The sequence below is a fragment of the Triticum aestivum genome, chromosome 6B (genome assembly GCF_018294505.1).
Source record: "Triticum aestivum cultivar Chinese Spring chromosome 6B, IWGSC CS RefSeq v2.1, whole genome shotgun sequence".
Lineage (NCBI taxonomy): Eukaryota > Viridiplantae > Streptophyta > Magnoliopsida > Poales > Poaceae > Triticum > Triticum aestivum.
The window spans coordinates 656,322,884-656,347,961 of NC_057810.1; the positions used below are offsets into that span (position 1 = coordinate 656,322,884).

The 25,078-nt window shown below is 41.4% G+C and overlaps 1 protein-coding gene across 2 annotated transcripts; it reads left to right on the plus strand.

Moving 5' to 3' along the window:
* The first annotated feature begins 4,969 nt into the window (after positions 1-4,969).
* Positions 4,970-13,798, plus strand: LOC123138553 (phosphoinositide phosphatase SAC2). 2 transcript variants are annotated; one of them, XM_044558532.1, is made up of 16 exons: positions 4,970-5,401; positions 6,891-7,095; positions 7,177-7,342; positions 7,817-8,039; positions 8,403-8,479; positions 8,567-8,748; positions 8,825-8,922; positions 9,010-9,137; positions 9,220-9,315; positions 9,488-9,866; positions 10,493-10,614; positions 10,706-10,804; positions 12,006-12,212; positions 12,366-12,497; positions 13,000-13,075; positions 13,284-13,798. In XM_044558532.1, exons 1-16 carry the CDS (start codon positions 5,324-5,326, stop codon positions 13,368-13,370), a joined length of 2,355 nt encoding a protein of 784 aa, XP_044414467.1. In that variant the 5' UTR covers positions 4,970-5,323; the 3' UTR covers positions 13,371-13,798. The 2 variants fall into 2 exon arrangements, with proteins under 2 accessions (XP_044414467.1, XP_044414466.1); XM_044558531.1 differs by having other exon boundaries at positions 4,972-5,401; positions 9,220-9,348.
* Positions 13,799-25,078: the final 11,280 nt, after the last annotated feature.

Genomic DNA, 25,078 nt, shown 5'->3' on the forward strand with positions numbered 1-25,078 from the left:
AGTTGAACTAGTTGAATTAATATAACTAGTTTATTTTTAGTAAATGCTTAGTTGAACTAGTTGAATTAATATATAGAACTAGTTTATTTTTAGTAAATGCTTAGTTGAACTAGTTGAATTAATATAACTAGTTTATTTTTACTAAATGCTTAGTTGAATTAATAGAAGTAGTTGAATTAATTGAATTAGTAAGTGTTTAATGTTTCGCCTAATATGAACATAGGAAATGTTGTCTAACGACGGAAAAAAATTCATTATGTGCGAATACTGTGAAGACCAGCGCGGCCAGTGCGACAGAAATTTCCTTGTTGATGGTAGGCGATTCAGCATCAAGCTGGATGAGACTTTCGAATTCGATACAGTAAGTCACAACGACAAGTCTGTTTTCGTAATTAAGCATGGCTTATATATGCTTTATTTGCCTGACTTATAATTTTTAATTTTCACTATTTTACTAGCGCATCCCCTGCCATGCAAGAATTTTTGTCTTGGATAAGATAGGTTTCAAAGATATGGAAACTATGGAGGTAAAGAGAGCTTACCTGAAAACTGAGCATGATGGTTATATTTTCAACGTCAAAATATACAATGCACACACGTACACCTATTTTGAATGCAAAACTTGGCAAGCACTATGCAAGGCTTATGCATTTGAGCCTGGTATGATTATCACCTTTGATATTCATCCGGAAGATGATATTGAAGGTAATAAAGACATATGGGTCGATGTGCAGACGCCTCCAGTTCTACCATTATGTGAGTTCTTCTCAACTATATATTTGTCTTTGATATTGCTTATTCAAAAATAACTGACAACCAATTTCTATTGACAGCTTATCTTAATTTAACCAAACATGTCTGGCGCTTGGTAGACAGGACCTACTACTGTCCCGGAGCTGAACTAAACTGCGAGGAGATAAGTCATTATGTTTCATGGCTTGAGGATCTTCATACTGTCAAGATAAATTTTCTTCCTGCACTTAGAAATGTTAGTACTCAAAACGTGCGACCAATAGTGATGGTATTGAACTACGGTCACATCTATTTAGGAATGATGGTAAGATATTTACTATTTATCCTCAGTGCATATTTTGCATACATAATTTTTTTTGCTAAACTTTCATTCCTAAGTATATTAATTAAGTACTATACGATGTTCTTCAACAGGGACTCCCGATGACAGTTGTGCCTCAGGGGATCGAGACTAAAGGTCAGATGTCAATTATTAGCTTACGGCCAAGATATCCTGCATTGCACATGAATGCATTCAGGATTTCTAGAAGCGATGAATGCTTAATAATGAAAGATTGGAGGAAAGTTGTTAATGATCACAGAGAAGTACTAGGGGGCAGCAATGAGAAGCACAACCCACGATTAGGAAACAGGTTCATCGGCATGCTCCAGTATGATCAATCAGGAGAGCTATACATGTTCTATGCTATTTTACCAGAGAGAGAGTAGCTAGCAGGAGTGATTTAGCTAGTTCTTCATGCTGCTCTTAATTAGTACTTGTTCTTTCATGTCCGTATTTTTCGTTATGAACTTAAGTGATTTGCTTTTGTGGTGTTACATATGAACGCTTATAATATCATAACAATCATGTTGAACTCGATGATATTTTTGCTTCTGGTACAAGTGAATGTTTCTTCTTTAAGCTAGTAGCTAGTGCTGGTGGTGATCAGCTAGTTAATTATTATATCATTTAATGAAAGAAACCGCAGATCACTGTAGTTGATCAAGTATAATATGGATATGGCATATACTTGATCACTTTGCTAGCTAGCTAGCTAGAGATATCCATCCAGTCAAAACTAATCCGCGGTACTTTCACCTAATCATTATAATGTAAACAATCACTAAATTAAATTGAAAACACAAAATTAAAGAAAAATTAAAAAAAATCACCCAAACATTTAGTACCGGTTGGTGTTACCAACCGGTACTAATGCCATACACGCAAACGGGCTTGGCTCGTGCCACGTGGTGGCACTTTAGCGCCGGTTCATGACGAACCGGTACTAAAGGGAGGGGACCTTTAGTCCCCACTCTTTAGTGCCGGTTGGAGAACCGGCACTAAAGCCCGTCACGAACCGGCGCTAAAGGTCGGTTCTGTACTAGTGACTGCAGCATCAACGATGGCGCAATGGTGCTCCATTGCAGCACCTGACGATCGCCAGCGATGTTCCACTGCAGCGACACACCGACGCGACGCCACTGCAGCACAACACCCGCCGCCGCCGCACAACACCCGCCGCCGTTGGTGAAGCTTCATTGCAACGCACCATCGCGCGGGCGGTGCTACATCGCATCATCAATTGTCCCCGTCGAAAGCTCCATTGCAGCACTCGATGGCCGCCGGCGAAGCTTCACCGGAGCGGCACCGCCGGTGCGGCGGAGCTTCATCGCAGCGCGGCGGCGACGGGGTGCTGCAACAAAGGGCGCGACAATGACGGGTGGATTGCAGCCGCTGCCGTCACTAGCAAATGATGTTGCTACAAGGCCGCTGGTGAGATGCGTGACGCCAAGTCGCCGACCGCTGTGACTGCTGCAGAGGGATCGAGAAGCTCCTCCATCCACGGCTGCTACGCGGGCGCCTGCAGCAGAGTTGCAACAGCGACGCCGTGCTGACGCGACCTCAAAGTGGGTGGTCGGAGCTAGTATTGTGGAGGATGGCAGGGAGCTGCTGCTGTGGAAGACAGTGGGGAGCTGGTGCTGCGCTGCTATGGAGGACGGTGAAGAGCTCGTGCTGTGGAGAGAGGTAGAAGACGACTGCCCATAAAACAGATAAGGCGGTGAACGAGTGGCTCTGGAGGCCGCCGTGCCTGGTCCCCACCAGAACGCGTTGACGTCCAGCAGAGTGGATGAATTCTTACATAATAGTGTTATTGTTATTGTCTTTTGCGTTAAAAGCTAAATTTAGTTTTACGATTTAGTCACTTGCGTCATCTTTGTTGTACATTATAAAAATGAGTTTTTGTCATATTTTCAAAAGAAAACAACGACAAAATTTGCATACATAGTCTAGAGTTTTCCTTTTACGCGGGAAACCACAACCTGTGTTCCGTACTTCGATTTTGTCGTGCATTATGAACGTGAGTTTTTTGTCATATTTTCAAAAGAATACAATGAAACATTTTAATACATAGTCTAGGGTTTTTCCTTTACGTGGGAAACCACAACCTACGTTCCGTACTTCGACTTTGTCGTATATTATGAAAGTGAGTTTTTTGTCATATTTTCAAAAGAATACAAAGACAAAATTTTCATACATAGTCTAGGGTTTTTGTTTTACACAGGAAACCACAACTTGAGTTTCGTACTTCAATTTTGTTGTACATTGTGAAAATGAGTTTTTTTGTCGTATTTTCAGAAGAAGGCAACGACAAAATTTTCATACAATGTCTAGGGTTTTCCTTTTATGCGGGAAACCACAACCCGAGTTCCGTACTTCGACTTTGTGTACATTGTGAAAGTGAGTTTTTGTCGTATTTTCAAAAGAAGATAACGACAAAATTTTCATACATAATCTAGGGTTTTCCTTTTACGTGGGAAACCACAACCCAAGTTCCGTACTTCGACTTTGTCGTACATTATGAAAGTGAGTTTTTGTCGTATTTTCAAACGAAAGCAACGACAAAATTTCGTACATAGTCTAGGGTTTTCCTTTTACGTGGGAAACCACGACCCGAGTTCCGTACTTCGACTTTGTGTACATTATGAAAGTGATTTTTTGTCGTATTTTCAAAAGAAGATAATGACAACACTTTCGTACATAGTCTAGGGTTTTCCTTTACGTGGAAAACCACAACTCAAGTTCCGTACTTCGACTTTATCGTACATTATGAAAGTGAGTTTTTGTCGTATTTTCAAAAGAAGACAACGACAAAGTTTTCATACATAGTCTAGGGTTTTCCTTTTACGCGGGAAACCACAACCCGAGTTCCGTACTTCGACTTTGTCGTACAATATGAAAGCAGTTTTTGTCGAGTTTTCAAAAGAAGACAACGACAAATTTTTCATACATAGTCTAGGGGTTTTCTTTTACGCGGGAAATCACAACCCGAGTTCCGTACTTCAACTCTGTTGTTTCCTTTGAATATATCTTATTTTTGTCGAACCGAAGACAACATTTAACCTTCTATTTTCCTTGTGTCTCTTCATTACGCCATCAAATTCCCTAGCTCTCGGTTAGACGTAGCATGCTATAAAACTAACATCGAACATGCTACTTCATAACCATCTTAGTAAAAAGGTTCAACTTCAAAATTTCAGTCTCTCATGTTACTGGACAACTCAATCACGCAAAACTTATAACTTAGAAATATATTATTTCTTTCCTCATTAGATCACCGAAGTCAATAATGTTGTTAGGTGACTTGCCCAAATAAAACCCACCCATTTTCTCGCCGAGATCCACTTTCTCCCATGTATATAGTTTCATTGGTTTACAAAATCATTTATTTGTTTCACATCGTCAAATTCTTTGCCCTTTTAGCATTGTTATTGTGCCTCTCTATTAAGTCGACATATTCTCTACCTATCGGTTAGAAGTGAAATGCTATAAAATTGTCATCAAACACACTACTTTTACAAACCATTTCACACTTGAAAGTTTCAAATCCAACCCCTCTCTCCCTCTCTAGCTCTCTCTTTCACGATAATAGACGATTCAAACACGTATAATGCGCAAAATAGAAAGACATCACCCCTTTCCTCAACAAAACCTCCGCGTTAATGCGGGGCTAGGTGTCACGCGGCGAAATAAAACCTATAAACACTACCAGAAGACACATTTTGATATACTTATAACTTTTTACTTATTCAGCACATGACTAGGATTTTGTTAGTAATAATTTTGCCAAAAAAAAGAGGGTATAGGCTAGTATGTATCACGAATATTCCATCAGGGTAGCCTCACACACAACCCGGTGTTACGTCCCGAACGGGGAAACGGAGAAAACAAATTCCCGTAGCAAGCTGTATTCCGCCACACCATCGCCTCCTCCTCCTCCTCCGCCTCCGCCAACTCACGATTTCATCGCTGCCAGCCAACAATCCCTCCCCCGTCCACCAAATCTCCTCCCCCTCCCACCCCCTCCTGCTCCAGAAGCCTCTCCCGGTCCGCGGCTCCGGCTCCGCGCGGGGAGAAGGGCTCGGCGGGGGCTGCTCTGATTCGCCGGGCGCGCTCCGGCGGGGAATGCTCTACCTCAAGCTGCCGGCCGGGGATTTAGGGTTCGGTGGGGGCGGGCGCGGCGGCGGTCCCGTTGCGCGCGGGGTCGGGGTCTGAGGCGGCGGCCCAGGCGGTTGATCCGGCCGGGCGCACATGGCGGCTGCTGCGGCCGCGGCGCAGGAGGCCGAGCCGGCCTGCCTGCAGAGCTTCGAGCTCTACGAGAGCGCGTCGGTATGCCCCCCCCCCCCCCCTCCCTCCGCCTCGCTTCCTGCTACCAGTGCGCTTGCCCACGCCGTGCTTTGCTGCTGCTGCCGCTGCCGCTGCCGTCGTGTGGTTAGGGGAGCGATGCGGGCCTCCAGATCGTTTGATTTGGGTGAGGCCCGAGATTTCCGCGGTTAGTAGAGGCTCTCAGGTTGTTTGGTCTAGTAGTTCTAGCTGCCTGGATTATGGGGAGATTTCCATCTTCCGAGACCAATTCATGCCGTTGCTTTGATGCCAAACTATGGTGCTTGCATGCCCGCGGCTGCTGTAGTTTAGTTAGATTTCTTCTCCCTCTGGCGGAGTAATCCTGGCATGCTAGTTCCTTGTGTGGAAAGGGTCCATGATTCTCGAAATGGTTTTCGCAAGATATTTGTAATGTGTGTGAGAGGGGAGTTGGGAGGTCCCTCTACGTCTCAAGGGATTATGGGTTTCTATTTGTGGTTACTCAGGAGAGGAAAAACATAGAGCTCTTTGCTTGAGAATCGAGATGGTTTTCTAACTACAGGAATTCACGGGCTTGATGTGTTTGAGATAGTTTTGAGGAAGCATCTTCAAACTTTCCTGCCCCTCTTTTCTCTGCTGCCGATGAAGACATTGTTCACGTCCTATACTCCCGCGCCTCCTATGGTCATGACCTGTGGGCGTGCCCCCTGTGGCCGTCTTCCACGCTTGAAGACGGCTGCAAACCTGCAACTTCTATGCTCAGCAGTTGGGCTGTTTTAACTACGTCCTTCGAAACACATTCATCCTCCTCTTGCTGCGGGTTACCTGAAAAATAATGGACAGGCTGGTTTTCGGATGTGCGTGCCTCCCCCAGTCCCCAGGTTATAGGCATGATTCTTGAGCGTGCAGAACTCTGGCCCCGCCTCCTCCTGTGTCGGCTTTATGGAGATCCTGTTCTAGTGCGCTGATTTTGAAAAGCGAGAGATTAAGCTTCTCCCGCCCCCTTCCCCCATTGCGTACTCCCCACCCCTCCTTCCACGCCTAGCATGGGGTGGTAAAATCCTGCCACCTGTACGTTGTTGCTTTTTTAGATGAAAGGCAACTTTATAGACCCGCCAATCCCCAGGTTTGAATATGTTGTTGTCTTTAATAAGTAATTCAGGTGGGGCCCTCCCCCACCGTTGTTTGTCTTGTCGATATTGTTTCTTTTTGGAGGCGGGTCTTCTCCATACTGTTATAGTTTGATTGCTAGCGGGTAGCAACTCTGTTAGATCGCCAGCATCCAAAATGGTGACAAGCATTTATGATTCCATTCACACGTAAATAGAACCGCAAGGTCCTGCTGGCCGGTGAAACTTCCTAGTTCAACAATTCATAGGATCAATTTGTTTTTCACTGTGTTTGTAGCTCAATGCTTGAATAGTTAGGACGTATGAGAAGTTGATCAATTTCCTGGTTCACGATTTCATTCTTCCAACCAAAATTGAGCTGAGTATGTTTTTACTTTGCTTTGCAGAGATTTTATATTTTTGGAACTAATGCTGACAAAACAGTATGGAGGCTACTCAAAATCGATAGATCGGAAACATCAGAGCTTGACATAGAAGAGTGTTCTACTGTATATACACAAGCTGAGTATCTTGAACTGGTAAGTGGTCTTGATGAAGATCACAGGTCAACTGGTGGGGTTAAATTTGTGACAAAGTTTTATGGCATAATTGGTAAGACATTCTCTCGTTGTTTGCAAACCCAGAATAAATTATTTGAATTGATTTGTATTTTACAGTAATCTTTTTCTCCAGGTTTCATTAAGTTCCTTGGGCCATTTTATATGTTAATTATTACCGAACAGAGAAAAATTGGGGAGATATTTGATCATCCAGTGTATCAGGTGACTAAGACTTCAATGATTGAGTTAGCAAATTCTAAATCTCGATCCAGTTTTCTGAATCCCAGGGATGAGAACAGGTTTGTGCATTCTCTTTACTTGAAAATGTTTTTTTATCACACTGAATTTGTTAGATTGATGGAGCAGAATTATTGTTGATGAAAGAAAGTATATGAATGAATATTACCAATTTTTTTGTCTATTATGAACTTTATTAGTTGATTGTACTCAAACCCCTAAAAAAAGTTGACTGTACTTAACTTTTCGTTGAAATATCTTAAGTTTGTATAGTATTGCACTGTTATTCAAATCTTCATAAGCTTCCACTGTTGTGCGGAGGAATCTTATGCGTCTCAAATGCATCACTATGTAGTGGATCCATGTTACCAACAGTTTCCTTAAATTATCAGGCTCCTTTTGTACTTCCTAGAGACCAACAGCTCACAAAGTACAATATTGATTTTATTTTTAAGAACCGAAACATGAATTCGAATATTCCATTACTAATTATTTCATTTCCTAGTAGCAAGCTCACCCTTTCTATAACTCCACAGATACAAGAAGATTTTGAACACACTTGATCTTAGGAAGGACTTCTTTTTCAGTTACTCATACCCTATCATGAGAGGTCTTCAGAAGAATTTAAGTGATCCACAAGAAGGGTGGTCACTATATGAGTCAACATTTGTGTGGAATGAGTTTCTTACTCGACAAATACGCAATTGTCTACGAAGTACTTTGTGGACTGTTGCATTAGTCTATGGTTTTTTTAAGCAGGTACGTGCCAAAGAAAGTTGCCTTTAAATTGCTATATAATGCCCACAGATGTACATAGTTTTCTAAGATAATTTTTCGTTTTTCTGAAATGGAGGCATTAGGAGTAACTTTGACTGGATTTAATTTTTTTCAGCTTACTAATATTTGACAGAAATCTGCTATCCAAACCCCCACTTTCTTTCTTCATTTTTGCCCTGTTTAACATAATCACATAGTTCTTCATTTTATCTCTATAATACCAATCTTGATCCAGTCTTTTTTTTCCTCAGTTTGATATATAACTACATAACACAATTGCGCAGTGCTGGTCTTAGATTAATAAATTTTGCCCCTGAACTTTCAATTTTTATGCCATGTTATTAGGACAAATTTGCAATATCTGGGAAGGACGTTATGTTCACACTCATTGCTAGGCGCTCAAGGCATTATGCTGGCACCAGGTTTGCTCATTTTAGACATTCGTTAAATATTTCTTTGTTAGTTTGGCATGATGTTTGGATTGAAGTGCTTTAATGGATGTTGTATAGATATTTAAAGAGGGGAGTAAATGAGAAGGGAAGAGTAGCGAATGATGTTGAGACTGAGCAAATTGTGTATGAAGCTGTGCCTATGCCTACAGAAGTAAGTTCTGTTGTGCAGAACAGGGGTTCGATCCCACTATTCTGGTCACAGGATACATCAAAATTGAACATAAAACCTGATATCATATGTAAGCTCCTAAACTTCTCTATGGTGTATGTGGGATCATTAAAACATTTAAAAATAAATATTTCTCATTTTGTCAGTGCATGAGAAGGACAAAAATTATGAAGCTACCAAGCTTCATTTTGAAAATCTTAGGGGGAGATATGGCAACCCTATAATTATCTTCAACTTGATTAAGGTGAGTTGCACCATCTTATTCTGGAGTAGCAACATCTTTGGATACGCTAACACATAAGTGCTAATTTACCCTGTTCTATAATGTAAGACGCGTGAAAGACGGGAATCCATGCTTCGTCGAGAATTTGATAAGGCAATACGGATCATAAATAAATTGTTTTCAGAGGAGAACCAGCTGCGGTTCTTACATTGGGATCTGCATAAAAACTCTCAAGGGTATTTGTTGTTATATTTATCATATTTTATTTCAATATGTCAGTAGCCTCTAGCATGCATTAATGAAGTAATTCTGTTTCAGAGAACCTACAAATGTACTTGATGTTCTTCTGAAAGTGGCATTTCGTGCTCTGACGTTGACCGAGTTCTTCTATTGTCAAGTTGCACCACCTACAGGGTCTGAGACTGCTCCTCACTGGCCTGCTCTATTGTGAGTTGGTCTTTATTACTATTTCCCCAATATGGTTTGTTTGATACATAATTTGATTTCTATTGTGCTCTTCTGTTTCAAGAAGTGCCAGTGCTCTTCATTATGCATCTAATCTCCTATTTCTGTTTGTTCTTTATAGGCACAGTCACGATCTATATTTTTGTGATGAAAACAGCAACAGTGACATATCCCAAGAAGATATCTCGGGCAGTTCTGACTCCTCTGGCAATGGAACCACGGAAGACAAAGCTGAAACCAGTGAACTGCCCCAACTAAAACCACCAATCTTCCAGAAAGGTGTCTTACGGACAAATTGTATAGACTGCTTGGATCGTACAAATGTTGCACAATATGCCTATGGTTTAGCTGCTCTTGGACATCAGCTGCATGCACTTGGTTGTGTAGAATCCCCAGAACTTGGTTTAGGTGCTCCCGCGGCTCATCATTTGATGCACTTTTATGAGAGGATGGGTGACACACTTGCCGTACAGTATAGCGGGTCGGCTGCTCATAATAAGGTATTTGAAAGAAACCCACCATTTGGTGGTATATTCTTTTCTTGTAATGGTAGGGAGGGGGTCAAGTCCTTTTTAGTTTACAGTTTCAAGTTGCAACTCTTTCTTTCAATAGCAAGTACCATCTGGGCATATGAAGACAACTTGGCTCTCTCTGCAGTTGTTTGCATCATGTAGTGTCTCCCAAGCTGCCAGGTATAAGCAGTTACACATAATAGCAACTTCTAGGAGAACTATAAAGCCAACTATAAAACTGTCATGTATATGAACTGTAACCAAAAGTTGAATGATAATCATATGTCTTTCCTATGGTTTCTAGATGTGTAGCTGGCCTCTGAACTTTAACAATGACTAATTGATCATGGTACTGAACATAACGCTATACGAGAAGGGGAATACCACAAGATACTAAGATTGTACCATTCTGTTTATTACTTTATTGAGATGTCCATACTAATAAAAACATGTTTTTGATTTAGTATGGATCTTCATTCAGTTTTACTAGCAAATTATCAATTTTCGAGTGGAAATGTATTTGTTCTGCTTCTTGTCAACTTATTTTGCATTTTGATTTCATGTTTGGTTGTACAATACTGCTCTAATTTTCTTTGATGTGGTATTTCTTGAAGATCTTCTCTGCGAAGAGAGGACACTTGAAGCTTTTTATACGATCACAAGAGTTCTTCAGGACACTACAACGGCACTACAGCAACGCCTGTATAGATGCTAACAAACAGGCAGCTATAAACTTGTACGTTTTACTGAGAATCCATTTTCAGCATGCAGTAACAAGTTGTTTAACTGAAGTGTCGACTCACGTCAAGTCTGTTTTATTTTTATAGATTTTTGGGGTACTTCCAACCAAAGCAGGGAAGTCCTGCACTCTGGGAGCTAGAATCATCTTCTGAGGAACATAACAATGGATCTTTTGGGCATACAAGGTAAACACGAGACACCTATTTACTGCTTATCCACCTTACACTATCATATACTACCCCTGCCCCATAATGTAAGATGTTTTTGTAGTTCAAAGACAGAGGGAGTAATAACTAGACGATACCCCGCACATTGTTGTGGAACTGTATATATACTCCCCCGTAAACAAATATAAGATGTTTTAGATATTTCAATATGGACTACATACTGACTGAAATGAGTGAACAAATACACTAAAATGCATGTATATACATCCGAATCAGAAAAGAGTTAGAATGTCTTATATTTGTTTATGGAGGGAGCAGTTTCTAAATATTGTGTAGAATACCAATTCAGCCCTTACGATTTAAATCATGTGAGAAATTTCTACATAAGTAAAAAACTAAATCTTAACATGAAAAGTTGTGCATGCCACAATTAAATGCAATTTGATTTAAAACCCACTTAGAACGCACTAATGCATGTTGCATGGTAGAGATTCTCATGCGTAGATTGGACGGCTGCTAGTGGATCAAGCTAGTAAATTTAATGGCTACAACAATTTTGATGATGTGGAAGCACGCATTTTGAGATAATTACTAGTGGGGATCACTCTCTTAGGTATATAGGATAATATGTGCAATGTTTCACATGTATGCAATCCAAAGAATTGTTGTATAAAACTATAAATGAAAATTTTCTGTGTGATGGACAATCCCTACACGAGTCCGCCTTTCACATCTGGAGTAATTTGACATACTCCATCCAATAAGAAAATGTTACAAATTAAGCACAGCCTGAAATTTCTTTTATGGGAAATCATATATTCGAACTAGCGCAAGACACTCCAGTCTTAAAAAACTAAATACCAGGACTGTATCATATGATCCTAAAACACAATTGTGTGTTGTACAATAGCATAACACTGCCAGGAATGCTAGATTTTTAGCCCAGAAAAGGATGCACTTAATATGTAATGCACCATACAGCATCAACAAAATAATGGTGACACTGAATTATGTGCACATTTTCAAATTTTCAATGATGCAAAGGAACACTAAGATTCTGTTTACACTAATGAGCACCATGAGGATCTTTTAGCCAATTTACTATGGGTAGCTTTCCCAGTTGTTACAATTGAAGATCGTTCAAGTTTTAGTTTGTATGAAACATGTGTTATGTAAATCAGCAAAGACCTTGTCATTGACTATTTGTTTGATGTCACAGTGACAGTATCAAAAGAGTGAATTCAGATGGCAGCATCCTTTCTGTAAGCAACACATCTATATCTGGCTGTAGTGGCTGCCATAATGAATTGTTGACTGCAGCGCAACCTGATGTCAGTACTGAGTTGCAACCTTCAAAAATGGAGTCTGATTTGGTGTATGAAAATGAGATTACGTCACCCATTGAAAGTAAAATGTCAAATTCAAGGTCAGTTTGTGTTAATTCAGGCTTTATACATTTGGTTTTATTTTTGGTTGCTAGTACGATAGTTCACTAGAAGGTAAAACTGTGTTGCTCCAAATAACTGCAGGTTCATCCTTTATATTTGACAGCTTTATTCGTCTCTAAAACCTACTGCAGATACACCCCCACACTGCCTCATGATCATATACATGATGTCCCAAGCAGTCAACTTGACCCTTGCAATTCGGGCGATTCAAACTTCCTGGATCTTGAATGGCTTTCAAATTCAGGCAATTCAAGTGATGAAAGGTCTTATTTTGCGTTGTGTTTATATTTTGTAATTGTCTCTCCCATGTATGCTTAACATCGACCCTTTAACTTGACTAAATATCCTAGTAATAACATTAAATTGTGCTCATTTGCTGCATGTACTTCTGTTTGTGAACATAAAGGGAACAACAAAAATGAAATTGAAGGAATCATTGATTCATTGTACTACGATCATTTTCTTCTTGCTCTGGCAATCACATGACCATCATTGCACTATTAGATACAATAGTTCCATATCAGTATGAAGTCGTTCTGCTCTGGCAATGACATAACCATCTAGTATTATTGAACAAAATCAGCATGATCTTACGTGGTACCATTTGGTCAAATCATATCGACAGCGAAGCCAATTAGAAATATTTTTGTTAGCTTTTGTTGTTCATCCAATTTCTTCCAGCCCGCTCATTGCTTTACTGCTCTCTAAAGATACCGACAAAACAATATTCTTCTCACCGTATCTTGCTAAACCGTGCTTGAACAGGTCGCTTGCAGTTAGCACACCAGATGCTCACCTTTCAACCGAGAATGTCATTAGTGACATAATTCCTGAAACTATGGTGAGCATAAATTCCCTCCCTCGGATCTCCACACTCAGATTTGCATTTTGTTCTTGTTTTTTGCTTCTGAATGTGTTGGAGTTTGTTTTAGATTAATTTGGAAAGTACTAGTGTGTTGATTTACAATGGCAGGCTACACAGATATGCGTCATTGACATTGTATTTGTGTCTATGAATAAAACCGATCACCTTATCCAAATCTTTTCAGGAAAACCAAGTCGCGGGGGTCCAGGCTCAGAAGCTACCCGAGCAATTCGTGCAGTGGGTTAACGATGGCGACAGCTTTTGGTTTTGAGACCACTCTGGTGCTGTGCCATGCATGCCTGGTTGCTTGGAAGACCGAGCATCTCTTTTCCAAACAGTCGCCAGAGCGCTTTGAGTTAGCAGATTAGGAGGTGGGAAGTGATGGTGGTTCAGTACTTCAGTCGGTTGCCGTGGCATACCATCCCGGATTTCGCCCATTCCACCTGAAGGGCAATGTGCTTAAAAGTGACAAGTTGTCGCCTATCATTCCCAGACTCCTTTAGTGAAGCATACAGTTCTGTTTATTTGTTCCTATGTTTGTACTTAGAGGAGAGTAGATAGAGTTTTTGTTTTCATTTTGAATAGAAAATAGATATAGGGTATGATAATGTGCTTTTCTCTTAAAACTGTGTATTGTCCATGGGAGTATAAATTTTCATGTGTAAATATCTCTACTCCTATAAAAGACTCAGTTGATGATGATGGTGTGTCTGCCATCCGTCATTTCTAACCATCAGATCTGCATCTAATGATTGTGAGGTAAGCTGTGGCATTTTTGCAACAAGGCCCCACTTCTCTGCTCCAATTTGCAGAAAACCCCTTACTATCTTGAAACCAACCACATCCCTCCCTCACCTCATTCCTTACTAGAGTGTTTTTCTTTCAAGTTTGTGAACATGTATTATTCTACTTTGGATCCGTTGCAACGCACAGGCACATTGCTAGTATATATATATATATATATATATATATATGTGATTGAAGTGCATGCCTGGTTGAGGTGGATCAGAAAGCTCCGTTTTTTTTCTTCGGTTGATTTCTTTAGCCACTCCGATCTTGTCTTGAATGCGATGCAAGGAATGAAGGAATACTTTTTTTTTTTTGCATCTAAGCCCTGTTTGGTCGCAAACTAATTTTGACCAAAGTTTCTAGACAAATTGTAGTTATTTCTTTTTCTGCATTTAAAGTCTTCCTCATGTGAACTACTTCTGTTGTACTCCGTAACTCGCAATAGCTTCTCTGCATTCTGAGTTCTGACTCGCGAAACACACACACACACACACACACACACACACACACACACACATGCTGAGTTCTGAATGAGCGTTTACTACCACATTGTACATCTAGAAAATGCGTCGTGGTGAGGCTATAAGAATGGCAGCGTGGCCTATTAGCAGGCAGCTTCATTTGTAGCACCGAGAGTAAAGATCACCGATGAAAACCATCGCTTATACATGCATGTCTTCAATCTTCACAACCAAGATCTTCGATCAGGCATTCAGTAGTCAGAGTAGGGGTTATTTCCCACAATACCAGAAATGATGGGCCTTAGGTTCTACTTAGGTTAGCTCTTGCTACTCCTAATTTCCTGTATTCTAGCCTGATTTATTACTGGACTGTTTCAACCCTTAACTGTTAATGTGATCAACAAAATTCTTGACCGGCTTTTCAATTAACCCTACATATATACCACGCGTTTGGAGGATAAAGACGACTTCTAATGAACACAGTTCCTCCCACTAAGTACTCAAAGGAGGATAAATACGACTTCTAAAAGAAGTATTCGTATACATAAAACAGGGGGGGAGCCAGGCTAGCATCGGGCCCTGGGCCTGCTTCATTGCTACAGTGAATAGAAGTGATCAACAGTGTAAAAACGCTATAGTCTACAAAGGAATAAATCCTCACGCCACGGGCCTGGGCCTGTCTCTGTCACTGTCATAGAAGATCATTTTTCCACCGTAATATCCTGCATATTGCAGATACTAAAAAGTTGTGGAAACTTGGAGTACAAAGGTTGATTCCCACTAAGAGGATTAAATGATAATTACCATAATTTAGGATTATTTTTCTACCAGGCATATAGTGTTCACTTTCATAGTGGCTTTCCAAACAGGGGAATCGAAGCACTTCTCTTTAACAGTTGCAACAATATCACGTTTAAAGTATTTGGCCCTAACAACATCTTGACAAAGTCCCTCTTGGGTGTCAAGTTTCTATCACCATTTCACAAGCAAGCTAATGTTTTGCTTGCAGAGATCTTTCACCCTAAGTCCACCTTTACATTTAGATATACAAACTCCAGACCATTTAACCAGATAGTATCTCTCTTTTTCCCACTTCCCCCGTGCCAAAAGAAACGCCGTCTATGATTGTTTTTTTTTAAACCTTCCGTCTATGATTGTCAAGCCTTTTAGTAAAGGTCTTAGACAACAAGAACATGGACATATAGTAATACACAATACTAGACAGAGAGGAGTTGAGTAAAGTCAGCCTTGCCCCGGAAGAGGCTGCATTGCCAAAGACTCGCATCTCTTTAGGAATTTAGTATGCACAAAATCCCAGTCCAAGTTGCGGAGAGTGGAATAACTAACAGGGGGAAGGGGTGCGTTCCTTAGATGTTGTCTAAAAAACAATTTACTTAAGTTCTCTTTAGTACCGCATCTGCAACTATGTAGAAGGATTGTGGTAAGGCTCTAAATATGCCATGGTGGCCTGCCTCCGCACCTCATCCTCCGGCTATTTATTGTACCACAAAACTTGACATAGCTTTAGTTCTTATCCATGGTGAGTAGAAATACAGATAAAGCATGCCGTGTACTCGGGTTGTTTGTAACTAACTCTATTCTCTCTTATTTAATGGATGAGGCAAAGCTTTTGCCTCTGTTTCAAAAAAAAAAATACAGATAAATTAATAGGATGCAATGCATCCCTTTAGGACTTGGTAGTGGTAGAGCATATAATCTGGATTTTTTTTGTTGCGATAGAAAACCCTCATAGCACATAATCTAGAATTTGGAGGCCTCTGGAATACCTTGGAAACTATGATTATGTGTGCCAGTTACTAGTTCTATCAAAACGTAGGCTGGCACACTCAAATTCGGACAAACTTTCTATGGAAACTAGCCTTCAATGTGAAGATATTCCAAAAGGAAATATCACACTTTTCACATTATCCAGTGCAAACATATCTAAATTCGGGATGTAGGCGTCTTTGGGTGTAACCTATCTCTTTCCAGTATTGTCATCTTACTACTATGCCTTGTAAGCTAATACCTATCCTCGATAAACTTGTGTGTTCTCTTGTAATGTGCCCTTTTAGATTTTACCTAAAAATTGGAACACAAAGTCTCTTATTTTTTTAATTATAATAGGTACTGCCCGTGCGTTGCTACGGGGTATAAATATTCTAGTGCATTAGCCCATAATTTATCTGTTCATATTATATGATTGTGTAAATAAATGTTTACCAAATTCTGCTCATGATTTTATTTTGTAATCACTTTTTATTTTATTTTACTTTTGCGGGCATTTCTTATCACTTATTGACTTGCCAAAGAAAAATAGAGTTTATTTGATCAGTTAATAAAAGACGAGAAAATTAAGGTGGTTTTTAATGAATGGTCATCAGGAAAAGTATGGAATGTCGGACGAAGCACTCCGCTTGGCAGGAAAAGGAACACTATTTGTCTTTTAAATAGTAGAGAAAAAGCAATAGAAAGTCTATTACACTCCAGGGCTACTGCTAGCCATGGAGTATTCATAACAGTTGACACTTAGCAGTACAATATGTCAACTAACCATTTCTCCGATCATCATTGCTTCTGGCAATGTCAATTTTTATTGTTTCCTCATTGCAAGTATTTCTCAGAGTTTTTTGAGACATATTTAGCCTTTTCTGGTTAGATTTGGCGACATCGACCGATGCATCGTTGTCTTTCTAGAGGGGATTCTGGGGAACTATTCTCATGGTCCCGGTGTTATCAAAAGTGGTTCTCGTGATTTCTTGGCGTGGATAATCATTGCTCCTATTTTATTTTTTAACAATTTATAACTGCGCATCCTAGAGGGGTTAACTAACTCTTGCTATCATGTTCTTGTAGAGGTTGGGTGTAATTTGTATTATGTTCTTTTGATCAAAAGAGTTTGATGTCAACCTCACTATGGTACGTCTAGGTTGTGTGGGGGGGGGGGGGGGGGGGGAGGGGGATATAACCTACTAATTTTTATGACTACAAACGTTTTCTTTTTCCAACATCATCATTTTGCAAGACCAAAGTTCTCATGGACATTGCTTGAAAGTACTGCTGATTTGAGGTGAGCATGGTTGTACTATATTTTTGCTTTTGCTCTTGCTCGCCTGTAAGATATACTAGCATGCCTATTTGCATATCCCCTATACACACCCATCTAGGATCGTATGCCAAGATAGCTGGGATAATTTCCATAGCTTGTTTCCATGTTCTTCCCATCAGCAGTCTAAGAGTACAACAATGCACATGGTATTTAGCTTTTCAGCCAATCATTCTTGTTCTGTTCTTCTCCTTGGCGCGACATGACTTTTCATGCTCAACACTCGTGCACATTTGTTAAAATAAGTATGTTGCAGTATCATTCCCGCCTCTTCCTGAATCAAACATTCAGTGATGCCAATTCAAATGGTGAAGCATACCAATGAGTGAAATCAAGGATCTAACATAAACTCGTGAAGTTGTAATAACATCGACATGTTTAAGTGAGATGCAACACAGAAGGTTGATTCATTTTGACTTCGGCAAAAGGCATTCGAAAGGAAGGACTTTGATTCTCTAGTTATGCTTACCTGTTAGAGTTTACGGAAGCAAAGGAATGCTAGAGTGTTTGGAAATACTGACCTTCAAAGGAATTTGGACCAACTTACCACAATGATCATTGACGATCTCAAACTGTTCAAGTTGGTGGGAAAGTCTGGAGTAGCTACATTATGTGAGTAGTAGCTTATAGAGATGAGGATTTGTGTTTGCTGCGGTTGTTTTGTAACTGACAACTATCTTGTAAATCATCCTTGCTTTCTTCTATTCTTCTACAAAAGTAACGTACGCAATTTGCATACACTCGAAAAGGCAATTTGAAATAGGAGTATAGGAACAAAAAAAATCTTGAAAATATCCATAGGAACAACAGCGAACAATTTTTTTTGAAGGTCAGAGATGTCGACTTGTTGAGGAGTGAACGTACATCTTATTCTTACACCTGGGGTTGTTCAATAGATTATTGGCTTGAGAAGTAAACTCAGGCAAGATTGTTTTGAAAATAAAATAGGCATGTCTAGCAGGTGCCCGAGCACTCATACAGATGCAAGAGAATGTACAAGAGTGTTTGTATCTTCAAGTATCAACTCCATGAATGCCCTCTTAAGATAAAGGAACATAAGTTCCTTTTTCTTGGTGAAATAAGAGAAATAAATTATTTTTGCACACATTCAGTACCACATTGTGCTGCTAGAGTGTTGTAGTGCTATAAATATGGCAGTGCATTTGCAACCAAACAGTGCCAACTATTTACCATGAAAATTAGCATACCATATTTTATAGCATCAAGAGTCCAGATAAAAATAAATCCAAAGCCAAGGAATGCCTTGGTTCCTTGTTATGGAGGTAGAGCACACACATTGTAGGATTGGTAGGCCTTTGGAATACGTTGGAAATAATGAATATATCTGTGGGGAATCATCCCTCTAAAACACGAGCTGACATGTTCAATAGGTTGCACTTAAGAATCGGCTCTTGACGAGTCGGTTGATTCCATCCAAAGTTGGACAATGGAAGATGACAATTTCCATCACAACATGGGGCAGCAGCGGTGACCACGTGTTTCTCATCTTGCTTCGATGTTGATCTAAGTTTGTTAATATGTACTCCCTCCGTTCGGAATTACTTGTCGTCAAAATGGATAAAAATGGATGTATCTAGAACTAAAATACATCTAGGTACATCCATTTTTCCGACAAGTATTTCCGGACGGAGGGAATAGTCAGAAAAAACATTGCTGACGACATAATTAAAGGACAATGTCGCCCTATTCTTAGCTAGTCAACACATTCCACTTTGAATGACACATGTTATTTTCGAGCTCTTTTAAGAGCATCTCCAACAGGCACTAAAAAAGCCGCGCGCCTAAAAAACGGCTTTTTAGCGCGCGTGACCGAATCGGCAGCTCCAGCAGACGCGCAAAAATCACGTGCACCCTAAAAACCACTCCGCGCGCCGAACAGAACTGCATCGCGTGCTGCTTTTTTTGAGCGTCCTCTACCGCACGTTGTACAGCGACTCACCCGCACGAATGTCCACCTACCGCCGGATCTGAAATATCCGCTCGTGCGCACGACTTTCCCATCCTCTCCGGCGACCCGTCGGCGCTTCCCCCAGCCGTTCCCCACCGCGCGCGCCGCTTCCCCCTCTTCCTCCGGTGGCTGCCGCCACTTCCTCCACTGTGGCCGGACCTCGAGCGTCCAGCTCCACCGACGAACAGCGCCCGGCGGGGGTTTGTAGCTCGGCACCCACCAGGTGTTTGACAAAACGCTTGCAAGGTATATATTGCTTCTAACTTTCTTTTTGTAGATGAATTTGGAGCATGTTGTTTGTAGTGTTAAATTTTAGTTTGAATTCAAATTTGTAGATGAGTTCGTCCCACGATTCTTTCGATGAAGAATTTGATCTTGAAGAGGAGGAGGAGGACCTCGCAATGGTCCTAGCTATTCACATTAACAAAAAGCCGAGCATAGTGGTTCGATTTTTGGTCGTCAGAAATTGTGGAGGGAAAGGATTGATGCCCACAACAGATTGATGAGGAACTATTTTGCGGAGAATCCCACATACCCCGAGTACTACTTTCAGTGCCGTTTTAGCATGAGTATCGATTTGTTCAAACACATCGCAGAGAGGCTGGCGAGCCATGATCGGTTTTTTCAGCAAAGGAGGAATGCCGCCAGAGAACTCGGGCATAGCACCTTTCGAAAGGTGACCGCCGCTTTGCGTATGTTGGCATACGTTATTCTGGCAGGTCTAGTTGATGATCACTTGGCCATGGGTGAGAGCCAAGCCATCATGTGTGTCAAGTGCTTCGCTGTTGGAATCGTGCAAGTGTTTGGTCCGGAATATTTGAGAGCTTTTAATGCAGAAGATGCCGCAAGGCTTTTGGAGATGAATAAAGCTCACGGGTTCCCAAGTATGCTTAGCTCAATAGATTGTATGCATTAGAGTTGGAAGACATGTACTAAGGCATGGCATGGACCATTCCACGGCCAGAAAAAATGATCCACTATAATCCTTGAAGCGGTGGCCGATCATGAGACTTGGATTTGACATGCTTTTTTTGGAATGCTGATCTTTGAACGACATCAACGTTGTTCAACGGTCACCACTCATGAATAGGATTGCAAATGGTAAACTGTCATCGGTGCAATTTATAGCAAATGGCCATACATACAACTATGGCTACTATCTTGCGGATGGCTACCCAAGGTGGCAAACATTTGTGAAGCCGTTGAAAAAACCGAAGGTAAGAAAAATGTTGATTTCCACAATGTTCAGGCGGCGGCTAGGAAATATGTGGAGAGAGCTTTAGGGATTTTGCAAGCCTAATTTTCTATTGTGAGAGGACCGGCTAGATTTTGGGATCAAAATATCCTTTGGTACATCATGAACGCTTGTGTGATCATGCATAACATGATCATCGAGAACGAGCATGGGCAAGATTTGGGCTATTCTCAATATGAGTTGTTGGGATGTCCCATGCGAGTGCGGAGGAGGGTTGAGAGGGTGGCCCCTCTTTGTTGCCTCCTATCATGCCATTCGACATTGCCGAAACGCATGATGAACTTCAGAAGGATCTAGTCAAGGAGTGATGGGCATGGAATGGGCGACAAAACGCATGATGTTATATGTTTGTTGTACTGTTATTTGTTGTATTGGTCATGAACTATTTGTTGTATTGAAGTTTAGTTATTTGTTTGAGTTGTAATATTAATTGAACTATTTTTTGTGGATTTATTTTATGCGTGTTTGATCTTCTTTGTTTTGCATTGAAGGCAAAATGTTGTTTGTGCTGGGCGCGCGTGCTCTATTTTGCCGCGCCTGCTGAAGCGGCGCTCTGGCGCGCTAAAAAAATTTAGCGCCTGATGAAGCAATGGTGTGATCCGGCATGCAAAAGGACTATTTTGGCGCTGTAAAATTTTTTTTGCACGCCGCGCCGTAGCACATTTGTTGGAGATGCTCTAACCTGGTCCCTCTTAACGTGTAGGAGGTAAGCATACACACTTAATCTCTGTCATTGGTTATAGTTATTAGTGGGCCCCAGTCATTAGCATGCGTAAATGAATAAGCCTCGGCCGGTCACCCCCCCTCCCCCCCACAAAATTCTCAACACCCAAACAAGGAAGACATCAAAAAAATAATCTCGTAAATCACACTCCCCCTCCAGAAAAATCCTGTCATAAATCACCAGTGCATTGGAATCTCTCTCTCTACCTCTCCCTCCTTTTCTCTCTCTCCCTCTCTCCAGATCTCTTTCCTTTGTCTCTGACCTCGAAATCGTTTTTTTATCTTCTGCAAGCAATGGGAAATTCTCTATACTACTTAAAAGGAATGTAAGATTTCATGTTTCACTTTTCTTCCCACCATCCCTTCATTCAACCTTCCCCGTATGAAAATCAATCACCTGAATTTACTTACCTTTTGAACCAATTTTACTTTATTTTAGTCACCAAACTTCTCATCAAAATATAAGGTAAATCATGGGCAGGACTTGATTAATATTTATTTTCACAATCACACTGATATGGACAGGTAAATCACAAGGTAACATACTATAATGTTTATATCCCATTGCAACGCACGGTCATTGTCCTAGTCAAATAAAAGAAATCGATGGACGGCTTCTAAATCTTGCCCATGATTTTCCTTTTTTCCTTGCAACAAATGAGACAAAGTATGATAACTGCTATGACAACACATGTACTTTGTTTCTTGAAGCTCTCATCATTATGCCTTTTTTGCAAGAAGTTCCCCAATGTAGTTAACCATATGTATGTGTTTTTTTAAAGCCACAATATCTTATGGAAAGAATAAAGTATTAATAATTATTTCTCATGTCATGTCATTCCGTGGTGTCACAATATTTTGCTTATATATAGTGACATTCTATGGTTCAATAATGTCAATTAGGAATATGTAGTTTCCTTTTGCTAGAACATTCTTCATATGTTAGAGATATACAATACTATATTTTATACTACCAATCCATCATTTACAAATTACTATTTTCCTTTTATCAAACACTTACCAAATATAAAAAACGACAATACCTATTGAAGAGGTTTTACCGCTCATGGGTGACCTATTATCGTCTACTAGAAGAACGCCCGTGCGTTGCAATGTGGCCACATTAACTTTAAGAGTTCAATATTACAACATTGACGACTTTTTTACCATCAATTCCTCACACACACACACTCTCTCCCCCCTCCCTCTTTCTCACTCTCTCTCCCTCTCTCTCTAACACACACACACACACACACATAGCCTATTCTCCCCGCCAAAAAGACTTACTCAATTGGCAATAATGTGTGGACTTGTGGTGAGCTTGACTGAACTAATGGATAGTGTGATATATTCCCCAATCATTTAACAATGAAATTTCAGAAATGGGAAGATTATGTAACACCTCAAGTCGTTAGCTACAGTGACCTCCCCCCTAATGATGCCATGTCATCAGGCTTGCTAAGCCAAACTGCCACTTGATAAAAATCAAAGCCCAATTCAAATTTAAAATAAAGTCAAATAAATTATTTCGTCAAACAGTAAAACTAAAATGTTCACCATATTCTATAAATTCCACTGATCTTTGACATGTTGAGCCCAACATTATTTGACCCAAAAATTAAATCTTGTCAAATTAATAAGAGGTCCAACAGTAGTTAAAATAACCAATTAAATATAAACCTAATTTTATGTATTTCCTTTTGGCCCCAAACTTTTTGTGCAATCTAAAAATATTATGCTCGAATTGTGTCCATAGTTTCACAATTAACAAAATCCATTTAGTTGATATAAGAATAAATAGAAAACGGTGTTAAAAAGGAGAAACGGATTAGAATACATTAAAAACCAAAAGGACGATGAAAAGGGGGATTCCCCCTACCCCTGGCCTTGCCACCGAACCGGCCAGTGGTCCAGTCCCCGCACGGTCGTCTTCTCCTGTTCCCCAAGCCCGTTGCTACAGAGTCGGGCTCCCGCCCGACCACCTCGCCGGCATCAAAGGGGAATGGATAAGGGTGACGCCCTGCCTTCCCTGCCCCCATGGCCTCACTCCTCCTCGACGCCCCTCCTAGATCCACTTCTCCTCCTCGCGCGCTTGATCCCGGTGATCTGGACGAAGTCAGATGCCACGGCCACCATGACCGACCCCGTCCACACGGCCACTACCCTCCCTGCTAGCTAGGAGCTTGTCGAGGAGCTCCGAATGCCTCCGCTACTTCGTCTGCGCCAACGAGATCAAGTCCAGCACCCCCAGATCGATGTCGTTGCCGTCTTCCTCAACCTTCGGCCACCGCGACATTTCCATTAGATCCGCGCCGCCCTGAGCTCCCCTGTCTTCCCCTAGGGTGCCATTGACACCGCCGTGATCTCCTCTTGCCTTTCCCCAGTTTCCCCTCTCGTTTTCTCTCGTTAGGTATTTCGCCATGGCCGAGAATCGCCGTCCGCCATGGCCATCGCAGGGGTAGCCACTGAGCTCCTCGGATTGACCCCGTGGCACATGCCCACTCCTATGCGCGCCCATGCCCGAGCCTTCAGCTCTTCTTCCGTGCCCGCGGGGCCACTCCCTCTCTGGCTCTCCATGCCCACGCACGTGCCACACCATGTCCGTCACGCCCGCCGTTGCCATCACGCTCGCCACAGCCACCGCACCACTATGCCCCGCACGACGCACACCCTGGCCGCGCGTCACACTCTCGCTGGTTGCGCTCGCCCCGTCTGCTGCCGCCTATCCCTTCGCTCGCCCCGCTGTCGCGCCCCTGCCTCGCGCCGCCTCCTTTCGTGGCCATCTTCTGCCGGCCGCCCCCTCAGCCACGCCGGCCGCATCTCTGCCCTCCACCGTCGGCCACTCGCCTCACCTGCCCAGTGCTTCTTCCTGCTGCTATGCGCTGCTCTACCACAGGTACGCTATTGCGCCATGCCCTCGACACCGCCGTGGACAAACGTGGCGAAGCGATTGTCAATGGAGTACGAGGAGGAGGTGGCGAAGAAGGCGTGGAGAGGCAAGAGGTCTAGGGTGGCGTCAGCTGGCTGTGGTGGAGGTGATTATGCGAGAAGGAGCCGGAGCGGAAGGAGAGGTCACAATTGGAAAGAATCGCAAAAAAATCATAACCCGGAGATCTCATTCCAAAAAAAATGCTAATATCGATGGAGGGGTGATTTCCTTCAATAGGTGGAAAACACAGGAAATATTGGATGTTATCAAGGAAAGGTAAAAATTTGGAAAACTTAGGATTTTGAACTGATTTCTATGCAAATGAGGTTTTATTGTTTGGTAACATGATATCAGTACCTGCCCGTTTGTGACGTGTCTGATTAGGAAAGTTTACAAATGTTAAGAAACTATTTATTGGGAGAAAAGTTAGATTCAAACCTATTATTTATTTCTTAAAAATTTGGTATTTGTTTCCTAAGACAAATTGAACCAACAAAAGGAATCAATTGATATGAATAATTTAAGGAAGTTAGATCCGTGATTTGTTATATGTTAGGAAAGTCCTGGTTGTAATAAAGAGTGGAGAGAAAAATAAACCGATGGACCAGGATGGGAGGGGGTGGTGGGAGGAGAGACGAAAAACCCCAGCAAAAATAAACCGTGGAGACTATTCACCAACTGCTTCATTAGGAGTAGAGATGAGGTAATAGGTCACCACATTTTTTCTAGAACCGTAGATAAAAAATA